Raw genomic sequence first — 18,789 nt, forward strand, 5'->3', positions numbered from 1 at the left:
GGCCTAAAGTCCCAAAAATTCGTAGCGATTTGTCGTCTAAAATTCGTAGCGAAATGTAGCCCTTTGGTCAACAAAAAAGTGCTATATTGTTCCCTCCTAATATGAACAAAACTCCCCTTTCTGTATAATATACAGAAAGGGGATATACTTATACTTACAATCCAAACTCAAGAGCGGCGCGCCTATCTTGCGATGTGTGTGCTTGTTTGCCACCGAAGTAGTTAAAAACATTAAATTTGATTATCTTTCAATGGAAACAGGGGCGGCTCACTCCGCGATCCTTTCACCGCGCTACAAGTACATGCCGGCGGCCGCGAGTTCGCGGCCCATTCAGTGGCGACGACCTTCGCGCGGCGCAATAGAATTCAATGTCGTCTGCACGCGTGCGGTCCGTTTGTTAATGTAGGTAATAATTTAGAATGGCGGCGTTTTGTGAACTTCAAAGGAGTGAGCCTTCTGTACTTGTACTATTATATATTCTGTGATGGAAATTGAATTTAGTTAAACGGAATAAATTTGCTTTTGTTTCGTTCGATTTTCAAACAAAAAAAATTAACACTATTTTCCTAACACCAATGATTCCAATTTGATCACCAATTTTACGTGTATGTGGGTTTCTAGACTAGAGGTTGATTAAAAAACGTCGTACATCACACAAAAAAATAAATTTATTAATATAATTATACTTTCATCTTAGATAAATAAAATAAATCTTCATCTTTTAACACGAATAAAATGGTTGCTCTATCACAGGGATAAAATTATAATTATTATAATATTTTACCCTAACATACCTGTAAATTCATTAAACTTATTGTTGACCAGGTTAATTGATCTTTAGTTTACAAACACTTAAAATATAGTACAGAATAAGAAATCAAATAAAAAAATCTTACTTATAATGTAATAAAAATATGAACTTTGGCAATGTTAAAGAAAATAAAAAACATTAAATTTTTTGTCGGATAATAAACACATGGAGTTGCTCGTTTGGAAGACTGCAAGCATTGAGCGCAGATACATATTTGACTACAATAAACTTAGTGTATTGAAGCCATAAGTAACACGCTTATACAATTACATAATTATAAAAAGACAACTAAATCTAAATAAATTATTACATTCTTTAGTATAGTTAGGTACCGAGTCTTACGTTACATAATTATTATCTTTGCGCTTTAACAATACAACAATGTTAATACAACATTTTTAATACAATTATTTCAAGTTGATATAGACAAATGAATGTTAACAGATGCTAGGAGTTGGTCCGTGTAGGTTAACGACTAGGCCACGATCGGCGCTGATGCCAGACACTAGAATTCTGATTCTATTAAAATTCATTTGTCTGCAGTTGTGCTATTAACTACAAGCTTACGGTCATGAATTCTTCTCAACAATGTTAACTGATACCAAAATTACGCACACAACAGCCCACACTAACACAAATAATGCCCAAGCCACATTTGAAAACGGGCTTTTGTACTGATTCGCAACCCCTAATCCTAATAAATTAGTACAGTGCCGCCGCGCGGACAAAACTAAAAACGTGGGTATCAAATACTGAATACCCGTACCCGCATAGGACCCTGTAAACTCAATAAGTACACCTATATCTTCTAAAAAGTACGTAACTACCAGAGGCGGCGCGACGGCCACTATAGGAAACAATAATTTACGTAGAACAAAATTGTAGGACTCCAAACGAGTCATATCAAGAAACAAACTTTGTAGATTGTTTCTTAAAGTGATAGCTATTATGGGATAACTGGTAGACAATGTGAACACTGGGAATAAAGCTAAGAAGTATTCAATGATTTTAACGAAGAAGTTGTCGTCATCTGTTGGTATAAAGTTTAGTGTATAAAGGTCGTTTAAATGTGCGAACGCGAAAGCTCCGGTGAAGGCTAGGAGTAGATAGAAGGCGCTTATGAGAGCGTAGTCTAGAGCTATGTGTAGGCCGAGTCGTTTCTTGCCTCTGATGGGGGAGATGAGACCTGGTAAGGAGTGGTGGCACATGAAGGAGTAGACGCATGCGCCGAAGAGCGTCGGCATGCCGCTGAAGTCGAAGGCGGGCGGGTGGCCTTGCGCGCCCGAGTGCAGCAGCAGGTGGATCGCGAACGATATCATTATGGTGAATGCTGGAAGAAATGACGGTTTTTGATGAGATTGTTCTTGGTTTTGGGTCTTGGAATTTAGGTAAAGGTATATCAGGCCCCGTAGCCGAATGGCATTTCTACGACGCGAAACGAAAACGAAACGCCGCTCTGTCGCGCCAATATGCAAGAGCGATAGAGATAGATAATAGATATCTACGAGCGTTTCGTTTCGTGAGCGTTTGTGCCATTCGGCTACGCACCCAGGCTTGTTTCAATTAAGGTACCTAATTACCTATCTAAGTAAGTACGCCTAACTAGTTATACGCGAATTTATTAGAATTACCTAAACCCTACATAATTACCACTAAGAGTTAAGACATATCTTAGGTTTATCACTACATAGTATAAAACAAAGTCGCTTTCTCTGTCCCTATGTTTTTTTTAATAGATAGAGTGATTCTAGAGGAAGATTTACATGTAGGTATAGTACCCGAGCGAAGCCGGGGCGGGTCGCTAGTTCGATCTCAAGTAGAGCAATAAAAAAAACGTAGTATTTAAATATTAAGATTATATATTTTTTTAAAGGAGACAACCTAGATATCGTCAGAAAAGTCGTCGTCGTCGAGTTACACGGTAGAAAGAGAGCGCACTTCTACGTGAATATAATTGTAGGCATTTAGCGTTGCACGGTCGGAATTTGAACTTAATAGTATCGTAGCATGAGTCGTTATTTCTTTAAATGGGTTTTTGGAGAGAGCTTTCTGTACTTGTACTAATATTTGTATTCTGTGACACGACCCAATGATGTCCGTGGAGGCCAGTAGAACGGTTCGGTAACAAGCCCGCCGAGTGTACGTTTCTAGTGGTATTAAAACGTGGCGGTGTGAGGGGACAGCTAAGGTATGGGCGATACAACTAAGTATTTACCTAGCCACCTCATCCCAGTGGTGAACAGCTGCAGATACTTGGTCTTCTGCACGTTGAAGAAGACAAACGGTCCAATGGCGGCCGTGAAGGACAGCAGAGCGGTTCTGTAGCAGGCCAGGCGGGTGTAGGGTTCCGAGCTCGTGGTGTTGAAACATGGCAGCGAGTCCCAGTCGGAAGAGTTCGTCGAGTTTGCGGGAACAGAGGAGCTGTGGGCAAACGTCATTTACGTCATACTGATATCCATAGTCTTTGACAAACACGTCTTAGAACAGGCCGGCAATGTAGGTATACCATTTATTAGCAGTTCCACATTATAAATGATTAATTCGAGATTTCATTGGGAAATATAAAAATAACTCGATAAGAGCTAGCTCAATTTCTTCACGATTTCGGCAATTGTTTTGAAGTATGAAATATTTTCACAGAGTTAGTAGAAGGAATTGTATTAGGTAGGTATTTTATTTCTATCTAGAATTTATTCTTTTGTTAAATTATGTCACCAAATCGGAGATGAAGGTGCTCAAAAATATGTGAAAATGGGCCATTTTTTTCAATGTTGTCCACCGCACTTTTTTTGGATTTGGAAATTTTTATGTGATTTCCACTCAGAATCGCGAGCTCTTTCAATCCTAATAGGAGACAAAAAGCACAAGACAAGGTTTTTTTCCCAATCCGTTACCATTTTTTCATACATTTTGTATGGCGGTAACGGAATGGAAGATCTGAAAAAGTATGGAAACCTTGGGGCATTTTTTGTCCTATCAGGATCGAAAGACCTCGCGATTCGCGTAAAAGATACCCATGTTACAAAAAAAGTGGGATGGACTTGGACAACTTTGAAAAAAATGGACCAAATGCACCTTAAGAAAAGGCTTTGTTCAGATTTTTGTATAATTCATATTTTACGCTTAGATATGTATGAGTACCTACGAGTATAAACTATGTTTAGTTTTAAAATATAATTAAGGGCGACTGGACTAATTAGACATTTGAGACATTTCCAAGCTCTCGTATTTCGCGTCAAGTAAAGCATGCCATGGCGTCACATAGCGCAGTATCAGCACTTGTTCCAATATTTGTTATCTGCATGCGTCGGCCAGACTGTTTTATGGTTTATATGCATGGCTAGTTGATTATTTCCATTAAATTACTGGCTTAGTTACTGTTCTATATTTTCTAATAACTCTGCTGTTTACAGTATAATCAGCGGTAAAATTGCTTATAAATAAATCCATACTAATATTATAAATGGGAAAGTCTGTGTGTCTGTTTGTTTGTCCGTCTTTCACGGCAAAACGGAGCAACGAATTGACGTGATTTTTTAAGTGAAGATAGTTGAAAGGGTGGAGAGTGACATAGGCTACTTTTTGTCTCTTTCTAAGGCGAGCGTGGCCGCGGGCAAAAGCTAGTAAATAAATAAATATTGCGGACACCTTACACACATCAACCTAGCCCCAAACTAAGCAAAGCTTGTACTATGGGTGCTAAGCGACGATATGCATACTTAAATAGATAAAAATACATACTTATATACATAGAATACATCCATGACTCAGGACATATGCTCATCACACAAATAAATGCCCTTACCGAGATTCGAACCCAGGACCGCGGTTTAGCAGGCAGGGTCACTACCGACTGAGCCAGACCGGCCGTCGTTATGAACAGATATTGGTTATCGTTTACGAAAAATGATTCAACACTTAAATAAAAAGTTAGGCATTTTAAAATGTGGAAACTATTGATGTTGTTTACTATTTAGGAAAAATGCAATATAAGATACAAGTAAGTATGCTACTAATTAAGGTCAGTGTGGGGAAGACCGTCTACCCGGAAAGACCGTCTATTGACTATAACTTTTGTGTTTATATATCTACGCTTCTCACACCTCCGGAGGTATAGCAGTTTTTCATCCTTAATCCATTGGTCATCAATACATATCCCTGGGACGAACACTGGTTAACAATAAACTTGTTTCTTGTTTCGAACTCGAACATCGAGTTCAACATGGTTCCGCAAAAAAATAAAATAAAATAGAAGCAGTCGGAATATTTGTATATCATGTATGTAACGCAGTCATTTAATAACCGTTATTTCTGACTAGTACTATTATTCTACTCAAAACGCGCTCAATTTCTAGTTTTATGTTTTGAAATATGTAACTTAGAAATTGTGCCTAATCAGAAAGTCCGGCATAAAAGAGAAAGGCAAGACCGGCATATGATAAACAAGGAGTTGCCAACCTTTTTTAGGCTTTATTGGAAATAAGTCGAGTGTAAACAATATCAATATATAGGTACGTTTTTTTTATTTTAACTTCGAAATACAGTTTTGATAATGATTCGTATAGTGTTACTAAAATCATTCGACATGGATATGTGACATGGTTGTGAAGAATGATAAGAGGTGAACAGAAGTAAGCCTACACTGCATTATTCATCATCATATTTAAGTTGGTAGAATTATCGTAAGCTCTAACCGTTTTTATTATTTTTGTTTAAGTATATTTAGATTGTGCAACATGCGGCGACAAATATTTCAAAAGAGAGTAGGGTTTCCAGTTGGTCATTATTTTTATAATCAGCATTACCCAACAGGGACCGTATATGGGTACCCTTTAAAACGGTTTTGACACTTTTGACCGACTATTTTACGGCTACCCGACCGTTAATTGACATTGCTGGCTGTCACTTTGACAAAAAGTCGTTATGGGTGTCGTCAATATGTTTTCGGGGGTGGTAGCTCAGGTAGGTGGTAACTCTGGTAGTAACTATAGAAAAACCAAGCATTGCTAAGCAATGTTACCAAACCAATTCACGTATCTTAATATCCTATTACCTTTTCTTAATAAAAAAGTTTCAAAAACAGATAAGTAGTTGGATTTATATGAGCCTGTAATATCGTGACTAAATTGTATCGCAGGTGTTCATTGGAAAAACAGTATTATGCAATATCTGCTCCTGAAAAGAAAAGGTTATGAACCCCATCTACGGGACTTATGCCGGTCTTGCCTTATAAATAGAAAAATGCTTATATGTTCAATATTTTAACATTATTTTATTAATTATCTAGCACATTCTGCCCTGTTATTACGTATAATAACAATGATCATGATTTTGGAACCTAGTCTCATATGAAATTACGCGACAACAAGCACTAGACGGTCTTTCTGTACTCATCGCGGGACAACGGTCAACCCGCCGAGCCTTATAAAATGTGATTTTTATGACTTAAAAGTGTGTGTGTGTGGTGAGTGAGCACCTTCCGAAAATAAAAAAAAATATGCTGATCATTTAGTAAAAGTTCTAAAACAATTGTAAAACGAATCTCTGAATTTGTAAAAAGATAAATCAAAAGATACAGCCATTAACATGTGCTCACTCAGTTCTCACAAACTACCAACGAAAACAGTGAATATATTCATTTAACATATAATATTTATATACTAACATTTAGTAAAAAATAGGCCAACCTACCTCTATAAATATTAGATCACCTAGTGACGTATTAAATTTTTTACAAAAAGTTTCTTATGCTCACTCAATCCACACACTTTTGAAAAGCCGAATTTTGATGAAAAACATAAGATTTAGACCGCTATTATATGTGTATAGTTTAGTAAAAGTGAAATGGGAATTTGTAAAATACAAAACGAACCACTAACGTGTCAGGTTTTTTTATAATAAATTTTTGTAACTGCTCACTCAGTCCACACGTTTTGAGAAAGTTAAAAATGTAAATATCTTACGATTTGTAGCACCTAAGACACTCGAAAGTACTTCAACATTTAGTAAAAATTTTTACTAAATATCCACCATCTAATATTTTATATTCGTTGTCTGGTTTTAAAGATATTCAGACATAACTTTTCTCATACAAATGTATCAAGTAGGGTGACCACACTAATGTCGGCTCCTGATTTTCCCCACCTTCCCATTGGGGAGTTTCGTTCGTTCAATTTTGATAATATTAAACTAATACCATATTAATTATCCATCTGCAAACTGTTTTTAGGTTATGTTCTTGGCCTAGTGATGATGTGTATTGTGTAATTTTTATCGACGTCAGGATAATAACCATATCGACATGCATGCATTAAAAAGGACATGAATGATAATTGGTAAGAAACAAAGAATATAATACTTCACTAGTAAGAAACCAGAACCTGGTAATCTATTCGCGCTAACAGATCAGCGTACCGGATTTGTAAGTGGGAGCGAGAAATAGTTATTCTTTTCTCGCTCCCACTTACAAATCCGGTAAACTATTATCAAAATTGAACGAAACTCCCCAATCTCAATATGACAATGGGAAGGTGGGGAAAATCAGGAGCCGACATAGTGTGGTCACCCTACTTGATACATTTGTATGAGAAAAGTTATGTCTGAATATCTTTAAAACCAGACAACGAATATAAAATATTAGATGGTGGATATTTAGTAAAATTTTTTACTAAATGTTGAAGTACTTTCGAGTGTCTTAGGTGCTACAAATCGTAAGATATTTACATTTTTAACTTTCTCAAAACGTGTGGACTGAGTGAGCAGTTACAAAAATTTATTATAAAAAAACCTGACACGTTAGTGGTTCGTTTTGTATTTTACAAATTCCCATTTCACTTTTACTAAACTATACACATATTATTTGTGCCGTTTGTATATCCGAGGTCTTTATAGAGAGAGCACGTCGCAGACGTCGCATCGGACCGATAGATGGCGCCATCGTTCGTTGTAAGTCGCTCCGGCGTCTCACCGCCGCGATGTTGGTAGTCCCGTTTTTCCCCACCTGCAACACAAGGCCCCCCCGCGCCCCGACTCGCCACCAGCCACCCTCTTTGTTTCGTCGAACGCCGAAGTGACCGGTTGTCGCGTATTCCGTTCGAACATTTTTACAGCATGGTGTCTCGAAATTAATCTTTTAGTTTCTATTTCCTTGTTATTTCTGGTCAAACCAGAGTTATTCGTGTTTTTATTTAAAAAGTGGCTTATAACGTTTCGGAATTATGAAATTTTTCAATTTCATCCGTCAATTCTTTCTTCCCTTTTAATTTGCGCTCGTTCGTCTTGAATAATGAGATATATTATGCCTCGCTAGCGATCATTATTCGTCTTTCGGGGTTCTCACTATAGAAATGAAAGAGCGGTGCTTTATGATTCTACCCACTTTTTTGTAAGAAAGTTCCATGCTGCAAAAATCGTTACCGTTAATCAGTTTTCTTTTTAAACTATTCGCATTTCCGAGACTAAAGTAGGAAGTGTTATCCGCGTATTAAAAGTTTCGCGCGAGAATATAAGCGGTAACGTAGGTAAGTTGCTCCGCCGGGGACCACGTGCTCCGGGGACCACGTGCTTCGCGACCGCGTGCTGCGCGACCTGCGGGCTGCGGCGGCGGCGGCGGCGGGCGCGGTGGAGGAATACCGCGCTTCAAGGAGGTTTGAATTTCTCCGACGAATGGGTGAGCAGATTCATATTATTTTAGAAAGAATATGTTCGGTTTCCGATTCGGTGCGGAGGCCCCAAGCCACGTGTCGGCGCCGAAACTTACTGTAGCGCTGCGATAGCGCCGCTGACCGCGGCAGTGTTGTCCGCCGCGTCGGCGCCGCCGAGGTTGCGTAGAAGTTCTCCTCGAAGCCTCCTCGTTAACGATGGCCATCTCTGCGGTGCCGCCGAACAACGTTGTGGCCGCCGCATAGGCGTCGCGTGCGACGCTGTAAGTATGTCTGCTGCTGCCCCGACGCGAGCGCCGTGCCGTTAGTGATCAGTCGTCAATACGCAGGCTACCAGCGCGGCTACCTTCTGCCCCCGCCAGCCAACGTCCATACCACGTTGAACACACCGGTTCTCGTCCGATCACCGAAGTTAAGCAACGTCGGGCGAGGTCAGTACTTGGATGGGTGACGCCGCGATCCTGCTGAAGCTGTCCACCAGTATCGCTGGCCGCCACGCTTATGCTGGCGCCTCGATGGTGATGCAGAGCGTTCGTCTGCCGTGACAACGCCGCGATCCTGCTGAAGCTGTCCACCAGTATCGCTGGCCGCCACGCTTATGCTGGCGCCTCGATGGTGACGATGCAGAGCGTTCGTCTGCCGTGACAACGCCGCGATCCTGCTGAAGCTGTCCACCAGTATCGCTGGCCGCCACGCTTATGCTGGCGCCTCGATGGTGATGCAGAGCGTGCGTTTGCCTTGACAACGCCGCGAGCCTGCTGAAGCTGTCCACCAATATCGCTGGCCGCCACGCTTATGCTGGCGCCTCGATGGTGATGCAGAGCGTGCGTCTGCCTTGACAACGCCGCGAGCCTGCTGAAGCTGTCCACCAATATCGCTGGCCGCCACGCTTATGCTGGCGCCTCGATGGTGATGCAGAGCGTTCGTCTGCCGTGACAACGCCGCGATCCTGCTGACTGTCCACCTGCTGTAGCTGTCCACCAGTATCGCTGGCCGCCACGCTTATGCTGGCGCCTCGATGGTGATGCAGCGAGCTCATCTGCCGTGACAACGCCGCGATCCTGCTGAAGCTGTCCACCAGTATCGCTGGCCGCCACGCTTATGCTGGCGCCTCGATGGTGATGTAGAGCGTTCATATGCCGTGACAACGACGCGAGACGCGACCCTGCCGAAGCTGTCCACCAGTATTGCTGGCCGCCACGCTTATGCTGGCGCCTCAGTGGTGATGCGGAGCGTAATACTGTTAACCGCTGCACAGGCGTCGCAATCCTTCTGCTGCGTCTGCCGTGACAACGCCGCAAGCTACTTGAAGTTTTCCACCGGTGTCGTCGGCCGACACGCTCATGCTGGCGCCTTGATGTCGCCTCGATCGCACGAGGTAAGATTGCAGACGCGGCGACCTTCATCGCGCCACCGAGCGCAATACTGCGGCTGCCGCGAAGGCGTCGCTAATTTTCCTGCCGCGTTTGCCGTGACGACGCCGCGAACTCTGTTGATGCTGTTCACCGATGTAGCTGACTGCCACGCTGGCGCCGGTGCCTCCCGCGCTGACGGTGGCGACCTCGAGAGGGCCACTGAGCACGATACTGCGTGACGCGACAGGGCATCGAGACGCCTTTCGAGCTGACGACGGCCGTCTCAATCTCACCGCCGAACATAACAGCGTCTGCTGCAGTGACAAGCTGGTAAGATTGCTGATGTGGGCCCTTGGTGCTGCTAGCCGCCACGCTGATAACGCCCGTCGCGCCTAAGATGTCACGCTCACCGCGAACACTGTCTTCCCCTACAATGGTGCCACGACCACGACTATCCAGGCTCCGTCTGCTACGGTATCGTTGCAGACTCTGTTGCTGACCAGGCTGATACTACCCTCCAATGTGACGCCGGGCGCCGCTATCAGCTGACATCCCGTACACTATGGTATCCACTCTTCTCTTTCCAGTTCCCGTGAAGTACGACTGTATTTACACTCTATTTTGACCAAGGACTCCTCCGTCGCCGAAGTGAGAACAGATAAATTCTTAAGATGCTACGTCCTAACGTGGTTTGGAGACCCATAGTTGAACGAGGTAAGACGTCAATAACCGGACGAGAAGCCGCACTGCTGCGAGGGTGTCCTGACGATGTTCGCGAGCTATCTAATCGGAGAGGCGCCTCGCGAGAAGACCCTGTGATTCCTGTACATCGCTCATTGTGTAGGTCAAAGACATCGTAAAGGTTTGCGGAATTAAAAAAAAAAAATCCCTTTCAGAATGTCCAGATCTGAATTCGAGCCAGCGTCCTGCATCCTGAGCGTGCGTCTGTTTACCGGGCGGACACCAAAACCGATCGGCAATCTGGCCGCGGGGTTCCAAGTACACGACGATTTCCCGGAGGCTTGTGGCGCCCCCTGTCCATTCGAGAGATTAACTTATTCGCCGAGCCTCTAATAAACAAATTGGGAAAAATAAACCTGCTTCGCCTTAGTGAACTTCAGATTCCAGCTCAAAGCGAAAGGGGCCAGGAACTCAGGAGTACTTCAGTAGTTATCATCTGGCTCGACTATACTCAATTAATATAGTGCTTGATTCGATCGTACAACCTGATTTCATAAATTTCACAACTTTCGTGGTCTACAGAGGAAGGTTGCACCGCTGCAGTTTCCAGCATTACCTCGTACAGCTGCCGATAGCTGTAGGCCAATCGCCCCTGTTTTGCTTGCATCTGCAGCCCGATAAGACCTTCAATAATCGGAACATTGTACGAAGTAAAGCTCTTCCGATGGAGAATAATCTTCAACAGGCGGTGGCGCTGGCGACTGAAGTGACATGCAGCCGGCTTAAGGTTCGCATAGCACTATATGCTATGCACAGTTCAGTTGTATGTTATGTTATGCTGTACGATGGCAGGACTACATCTCTTCTGTTACGAGTAACTACGACAGTAACTGCTGACTCCAACAGACTGTCGTACGAGGTCAGTATGCACCCCCTGGGAGCCAAGTAAGTGACCTTCGGTGACCTCGCCTTCTTCTGCTTCGCCCGTCATCGTACCTCTTCGTCTGCGAGAGCCCTGCATTACGCCGTACAACGGTACGTATTAAGCCTCCGCCACACATAAAGCGCATTCCGCTTCGCTATCAGCGCGCTGAATGCGCGTGCATTCCGCTCGCGTCCCGCGCGCGTTGCGCTCGCTATCAGCGCTCGTTCGTTCCCGCTAGCGCCCACTGGGCGCAACGCCAGCGTTAGTGCGGTGCACCGCCATTATTGCGCTCCGCCTACGCTCTTAAAGCGCGCATGTGTGGCGGTGTTAAATTCACCCCTTGACCTGCTACCACGACGTGTTCAGCAACCACCAGCGATGCGACACTGACGTCTCCACCTCTCAGTCTACTCTGTCGACCTTCATTGCACGAAGTAGAAATCCGTCGCATCGGGTTTTGGATTAGGTAATGGATTACCCTAAGAGTCAATGACTGACTTAAAGAAATCGACTGATACCTCCGTCCAGTGTAGTAGCAATCGACAGCGCTCGTACTTTTCATCTTCTAGGCTAGTCTTACCGAGCGATCGGTATCCTCAAATGCCCTCACTAAAAAGAGTTCAGAGTTCAGGAGTCTCGCTTGCAACCGCGCTCGCTTGACGCGAAATAGTCTGATCGAAAATACCAGTATTGTAACAAATAGCCCTTGGGCACGTGAGTGATGACCTTTTTCTGTGTTTGATATGGACGTAAGACGTTGGACTTTAAATAGTCATATCAAAGCTAATATTGATTTAGATAATTTTTACGAAGGGTTGACAAAAGCAGTATCAATTACGTTACCCTGCTACAGTACAGATAGTTACACTACTTTTACAGTTAATTTCCACACTTTGTGTCTGAAATTGGGTTTATAACCTGATAAAATAACGTGTCTGTTAATAATAATAGTGTATCTAAGGTTTTTGTATCTTGTTCAAGTCAGCCTCGCCTACATCTTTTTTTTTTGGTTTTGATCTGCGATGTATAATAATGTCATTTCTCTAACTATTCGCTGACTAAAGCTAAACGTCATCACGAAAATCTCTTTATGCGTTTCTGGCACCGAGATATTCGCGGATCGAAGGCTATTTCGACTGATACATCTGTCAAATCGGTTCAACTGATTCACTTATTCTTCTATGCTATGCCAATAGGGCTACCAAAGGCTTGCGCGCCAGCTGACTCGCCACCAGGAGATAATAAACAGGTCTCTATAAAGACCTCGGATATACAAACGGCACAAATAATATAAAAATTTTACCTTCCAATAAAATTTGTATTATTTTGCCTGGTATATCCGAGGTCTGAGTGATGCCTTCCTGGTAGGCTTAATATACCGTCGGCACTTCTCCTCAACAATGAGGGTGGCTGGTGGCGAGTCGGGGCGCGGGGGGGGCCTTGTGTTGCAGGTGGGGAAAAACGGGACTACCAACATCGCGGCGGTGAGACGCCGGAGCGACTTACAACGAACGATGGCGCCATCTATCGGTCCGATGCGACGTCTGCGACGTGCTCTCTCTATAAAGACCTCGGATATACCAGGCAAAATAATACAAATTTTATTGGAAGGTAAAATTTTTATATAATAGCGGTCTAAATCTTATGTTTTTCATCAAAATTCGGCTTTTCAAAAGTGTGTGGATTGAGTGAGCATAAGAAACTATTTGTAAAAAATTTAATACGTCACTAGGTGATCTAATATTTATAGAGGTAGGTTGGCCTATTTTTTACTAAATGTTAGTATATAAATATTATATGTTAAATGAATATATTCACTGTTTTCGTTGGTAGTTTGTGAGAACTGAGTGAGCACATGTTAATGGCTGTATCTTTTGATTTATCTTTTTACAAATTCAGAGATTCGTTTTACAATTGTTTTAGAACTTTTACTAAATGATCAGCATATTTTTTTTTATTTTCGGAAGGTGCTCACTCAATCCACACACACACCTTAAAAGTACCTTATTTCACCAAAATATTATAAAAGCTTTGTAAAATATAATATTTGCTATCTCATAGGACCATGCGCATTACGCCAGACTACATTAAAAATAGAGTTTTATCCACTCAAACTTTATTTCAAATAAACTATGCCGGTCTTGCCCGCACTGACCTTACCTACGTGGTTAGGTAAAAACATTGAGGTATATGTACTACGTACTAGAGGCGACGTTGCCAAGCGAAAACACTGCACATGCTGACAAATGCGCGGGGTGGGGGGAGCGGCCATTTACGCATAGAGTAGGTCTACCATCAGATGTGACACATTATTATATTCTGCCTAATGGGAATTTTACATTTAGTTAAAATACGGCTATTCTAGTCAAAATGATTTATTTATTTACAACTTAAACAATACAAAATAATATAATTGTACTGTACTTATTTTCTTCTTTAAAATACAATGAATGAACAATATGTGTGGTCAGTTGGTAACCAAGTTTCCTCAGCACAATTTTTGGATAAAGCGTATCCATTGTTCCCTTTTTTCATGACCAGGCCAAAGAAAACTGCAAAAAGTGAGCGTGCTACAAATACAATGTCACTCAAAAAATATTAACAATTTATAAACAAATAAACTTTTTTAATATTATAGTAACATAATTCATGAAGTAGTAAGTAGTTACCTAATAATTTTCCAAATAGAAATATATATATTTCGCAAATATATTAGAGGTGAAACACATTAGTAGGAACAATGTAAATGGCACATCTGCGCGGTTAACTTTTTCTAGTCTATGATTGCGTCACCAAAATGGCGGCAGTCCGCTCCCGCTCGCGTGTTTGTAGAATATTCAATCTTAAAATATTATAGACGAGTTTTTTGTTTAATTTACCGATGAAATGTCACACCTTGACTTTTATTTGATTTTTTCGAGTGATTAGAACAATTTTTAAGCACACAAGAACGCATTATTCACGTGGATTGTAAATGAATCACGGCACATCACTGCACTGCAAGGGCCTGTAGACGACTGACAACGTTGCGGTCCATGGACCGCAGTGGGGTGTGTTAAAAATTCTCTTAGTAACGTCGCCTCTAGTACGTAGTACATATACCTCAATGGGTAAAAAAATTTAAAAATTCATCTCGTTTTAAAATTATTAGTCAATTTATAATATTAAAATAAATGAGCAAATGAATATAGTCATCAATTCAACATTAGCTCGTTAGTATATTTTTGTCATAGGTACCTACATAACATATATGGATAATGTCTCGGCCATAATACTCTGTCCTTCTGAACTCGAAAAGATCCCTAAATGGATTAAGTTTGCCTTTTGTATTTTAAGGATATTTATGACGAAACAAGACAGACACAGGCAAGAAACAATATAGACCTACATCATGGACACATATTGAACAATTCAGACAACATAGACAGACGAGAGGTTCTTCCTGAATGTATCGTTTGACGGCACTCATTTTTATAAGTTTTCTTTTTATTTGAAGACTTACCAAACAACGTTCATGACAGACTTGGTCTCAGCGGCCGAGTATATAGACAGGTCGCGATACACGCAAAGTGTGCAGTATTAGAATAGGGTTGAGGAAAAGGTTGGCCATCTCGCCTAGTTCCACTCGTTGGTCTAAGCTTTAGTAACGAGTAGAAACAGAGGCACCTGAGGCACAGACGATAGGATCATCCGTATTTGTCGTCATTACTACCACGTCTAAAGCTAGTGTGAACACTTACCAAACAACATCCATGACAGACTTGGCCACAGCAGCCGAGTATATAGACAGGTCGCCGTACAGGTACACGCAGAGCGTGCAATAAAACAGGGTCCTTCCTGTACGGTTTAAGAAAAGGTTGGCCATCTCGCCAAGCTCGACGCGCCGGTCTAAGCTGTAGTAGCGAGAAGGAACGGAGGCACAGACCAGTGGCTCCTCCATGTCGTTTGATGGTTCGTCTGAATCGTGATTATCATGATCTTGAATCTGTAAACAAAGGTTTAATTGGATAGATAATAAAAGTTGGTTTACACGAATACTATTTTCAGACGCCTAAAAAAAAGAAACCGTATCAACACTTTCGGTGACATTTTTTCTTGGCATGATGCCAGCGCTGGCACTGGTTTCATTAGAACGTTGTTTTCATATTTGTAACAAAACTATCAGAGCGATAATAACAAACTTACACCCTCTTAATAGACTGCAGCAGCTTAATTCCACTTGTACACCGCGTTAGCGCACGCCATGGTCTCGATGACGTACGTGGCGTTCATAAATCTCATGAACGCCAGGAACACGAGCGAGATAGTACTCAGACCCCAGCCGATCGGTTTGAGAAGAACGTTGTTTTCATGCATCCAATGGTGTGTTAGAAAAGGATAAGAAACTTACGCTGTCCCTCTTAATAGACTGCAGCAGCTTCCACTTGTACACCGCGTTGGCGCACGCCATGGTCTCAATGACGTATGTGGCGTTCATAAAGCTCATGAACGCCAAGAACACGAGGGAGATGGTGCTCAGGCCCCAGCCGGCGCGCGCGAACGCCGCCGGCAGCGTCAGCGCGCCCGTGCCAACGATCAGGTTGAACACGTATATTAGCCCGACCTGATGGAATGTTTTACATTGTTAAACACAATGAGACAATAGATTAATACTTGTATACATATGCCTACAAAAGTTTCAGTTGACCAATCATGACTCAAACGAAATAACAAATTTGTCACTGGTACAAATGTGGAAGTGGTGTTATGTTTCAGATTTAGAAACCTAGGACATTTGCTATGCCATATATGTATAGAGACCCCTTTTTCCCATCTCTAAACCAGGTTGCTAAAGCCGTGAAATCCCTGTTTAAAATTGAAGCTCTACTGTTCTATTGAAAAATGGATGGCTGTCACCAAGGATAGGAAACAATGGTCATCACTGGAGGGGGTTTTCACCTTCACTTCACAGGAGGGGTTCTTGCATAAGTCAAGGCGGAAATACCTAAAGTAATGTAAATCTATAAGTGAGAAATAAAGTACCTGTGAGAAATAAAAGGCTTTTTTCAAATTGCTGTATAACCTGTTGAGTGCCTAAATAAAGACATGTAAAACCCTTAAACCCACTTAGTTTAACTTAGAGCATGCCTTGAAATTAGGGAATGCAATAACCAACCAAATTTCATAACTGGTTACGATTAAATTACGGTCAGTGTGGAGAAGACCGTCTACCCGGAAAGACCGTCTACTGACTATAACTTTTGTGTTTATATATCTACGCCTCTCACACCTCCGAAGGTATACCAGTTTTTCATCCTTAATCCATTGGTCTTCAATACATATCCCTAGGACGAACACTAGTTAACAATAAACTTGATTCGTGTTTCGAACTCGAACATCAAGTTCAACATGGTTCCGCAAGAAATTAAAATAAAATAGAAGCAGTTGGAATATTTGTGTATTATGTATGTACCATAGTCATTTAGTAGTATTGTAGCCGTACATAAGTTTACTTTAATTCACCAAAGTATTATAACAGCTTTGTAAAATTTGTAAGCCCATAGGACCATGCGGATTACTCCAGACTACTTCAATTGTCTAGTTTTATCCACTGAAACTTTATTTCAAATAAAGTATTCCGGTCTTGCCCGCACTGACCTTATGTGTACCTTTTCAGTGGAAGTGACATTAGATATTTATGTGACTGGTGCACAATGAGATTTTTTAATGCCTAATTTTCTACAATAGATAGATAGATAGATAGATCTTTATTGTTCAACCGTGTTACACAGGTGTTAATTCATTACATTGGTAGGTTACAACCCAATTCGGGTATACAATTATCACTTAAAGCTAAAAAACTATACTAGGTAGGTATACATTATTAGCAATCATGTCATGGCGAATCATAATTATCAGTCATATCTTTCAAAGAAGTCTTTTAAGGTATAAAATTCATTGTTAATTAACCATTTCTTTAAACTAGGGATAAATTTGGATGTACAGATATATTCTAAATTCAGGTAAAAGGTTTAGGTAATATCAACTAGTGATGGAATATCAGTTCACTTTTAAAACATTCAATATTTTAAAACAAATAATTGATCAATGAACTCTATAATCATAAATACGATTCTTTCTTCTGAACAGAATGTTCCAAATTGGATTTTAATTAGACTACTGGTTGCCAATACCATAAATTAAAAATTATGTATATGGATGTAGATAAACGTATGTTAAGCAAGGTGTCAATTATATGTTATTATCTGTATGTTATTAGATTACCTCATATCCAGTTTTAATTAAAATGCAAAACAATGTTTTAGCAGTTTATAATTTGATGATTTAGTATTAAGCATTTGAATTAAGTAGGCTACATTTTTTATTTCACATAAATGAGCAAAATATTGTAGGTGAAAGGTCTTATTTATAAACATCGATATGAAGGTCAATTCAGTATAAAACAAAGTATCATAAGTGGAGTATCAATGAACCTCCACGTTTCTAAATTTGTAATAGGCCACACGTGAAACATGTGGTTTAAAAGTATTGTTTTCGCCGATACTGTTTAATTTACAATAACAAAGAGCTTTTGGCTTACCCATATTGAATATTGATCCCCCGCCTCCGCCAACAGCATCCTTAGCAACCGTCTTATGCCCCAGAAACGACGCGACATAGCATTAAGTTAACCAAAGACATTTCTGACTGATACTTCGTGCGGTTATGATTCAAACACGGCATTTATCAAGCTCAAATATACGATTTTCGATAACGTAAAAGCCAATTACCAATGGAACGCGAATCAAATCAACCGCTGTTTGACGTATGACGTTGACGTATGATGAACAATTTGTTTGATGCATGGGCGTAAACGTCAACGACGTCAACGCTGGATGACATTTTAGAAAGCTATTTGAGTTAGCGAAATATTTGATTTCGAGGGATTTAATGACAGATTAAATAATGATGTTTGCACATGGAGCTTGATTAACAAGCAAGTGTGCATAAAATATAAAAGCAGAATAGGTTGAGAACTTCATACTCAGATCAGGTTGAGAACCAACTCAAGCCTCAACCGATTTGCGATGGGGCACAAACTCTTTAGGACTATCCTAGCGTGCAGCGCAGCAAAACATCTAGAGTGCGGCGGAAGGATCCTGAATTTTCCCCAGGCTGTAGTCGACCCACGATAACTGATAAGTTTGCAACAATTTAGACAACCTCACTGGTGCAAATGTTATTTTAAAAGTCAAACTTCAATGAAATTATGTCGTTTACTTAACCCTTTACAGAGGCAGGGCTTTACTTACAGTCCGTTCGCTCTATCGGCCAAGGCTATAGGAGACCAAGTTGGGTTAAAAAAATGCATAGGTA

The 18,789-nt window shown here is 41.2% G+C and overlaps 1 protein-coding gene across 1 annotated transcript; it reads right to left on the reverse strand.

Annotated features, from left to right (window-relative positions):
- Positions 1-663: 663 nt before the first annotated feature.
- LOC125233576 (transmembrane protein 104 homolog) lies at positions 664-18,233 on the reverse strand. The gene is made up of 5 exons (XM_048139632.1): positions 18,014-18,233; positions 15,824-16,036; positions 15,174-15,418; positions 3,027-3,232; positions 664-2,141 (listed from the first exon to the last, which is right to left on the reverse strand). Exons 1-5 carry the CDS (start codon positions 18,089-18,091, stop codon positions 1,381-1,383), a joined length of 1,503 nt encoding a protein of 500 aa, XP_047995589.1. The 5' UTR covers positions 18,092-18,233; the 3' UTR covers positions 664-1,380.
- Positions 18,234-18,789: the final 556 nt, after the last annotated feature.

The sequence above is a fragment of the Leguminivora glycinivorella genome, chromosome 14, assembly GCF_023078275.1.
Source record: "Leguminivora glycinivorella isolate SPB_JAAS2020 chromosome 14, LegGlyc_1.1, whole genome shotgun sequence".
Classification (NCBI taxonomy): Eukaryota; Metazoa; Arthropoda; class Insecta; order Lepidoptera; family Tortricidae; genus Leguminivora; species Leguminivora glycinivorella.

What these genes read in the sequence shown, in the direction of transcription:
- LOC125233576 (XM_048139632.1), bottom strand. Translation starts at nt 18,091, where the DNA reads ATGTCGCGTCGTTTCTGGGGCATAAGACGGTTGCTAAGGATGCTGTTG. An exon ending in GGGATCAATATTCAATATGG is followed by an intron (nt 16,037 to 18,013) that starts GTAAGCCAAAAG and finishes ACATTCCATCAG; the next exon opens with GTCGGGCTAATATACGTGTT. An exon ending in AGTCTATTAAGAGGGACAGC is followed by an intron (nt 15,419 to 15,823) that starts GTAAGTTTCTTA and finishes CTTTGTTTACAG; the next exon opens with ATTCAAGATCATGATAATCA.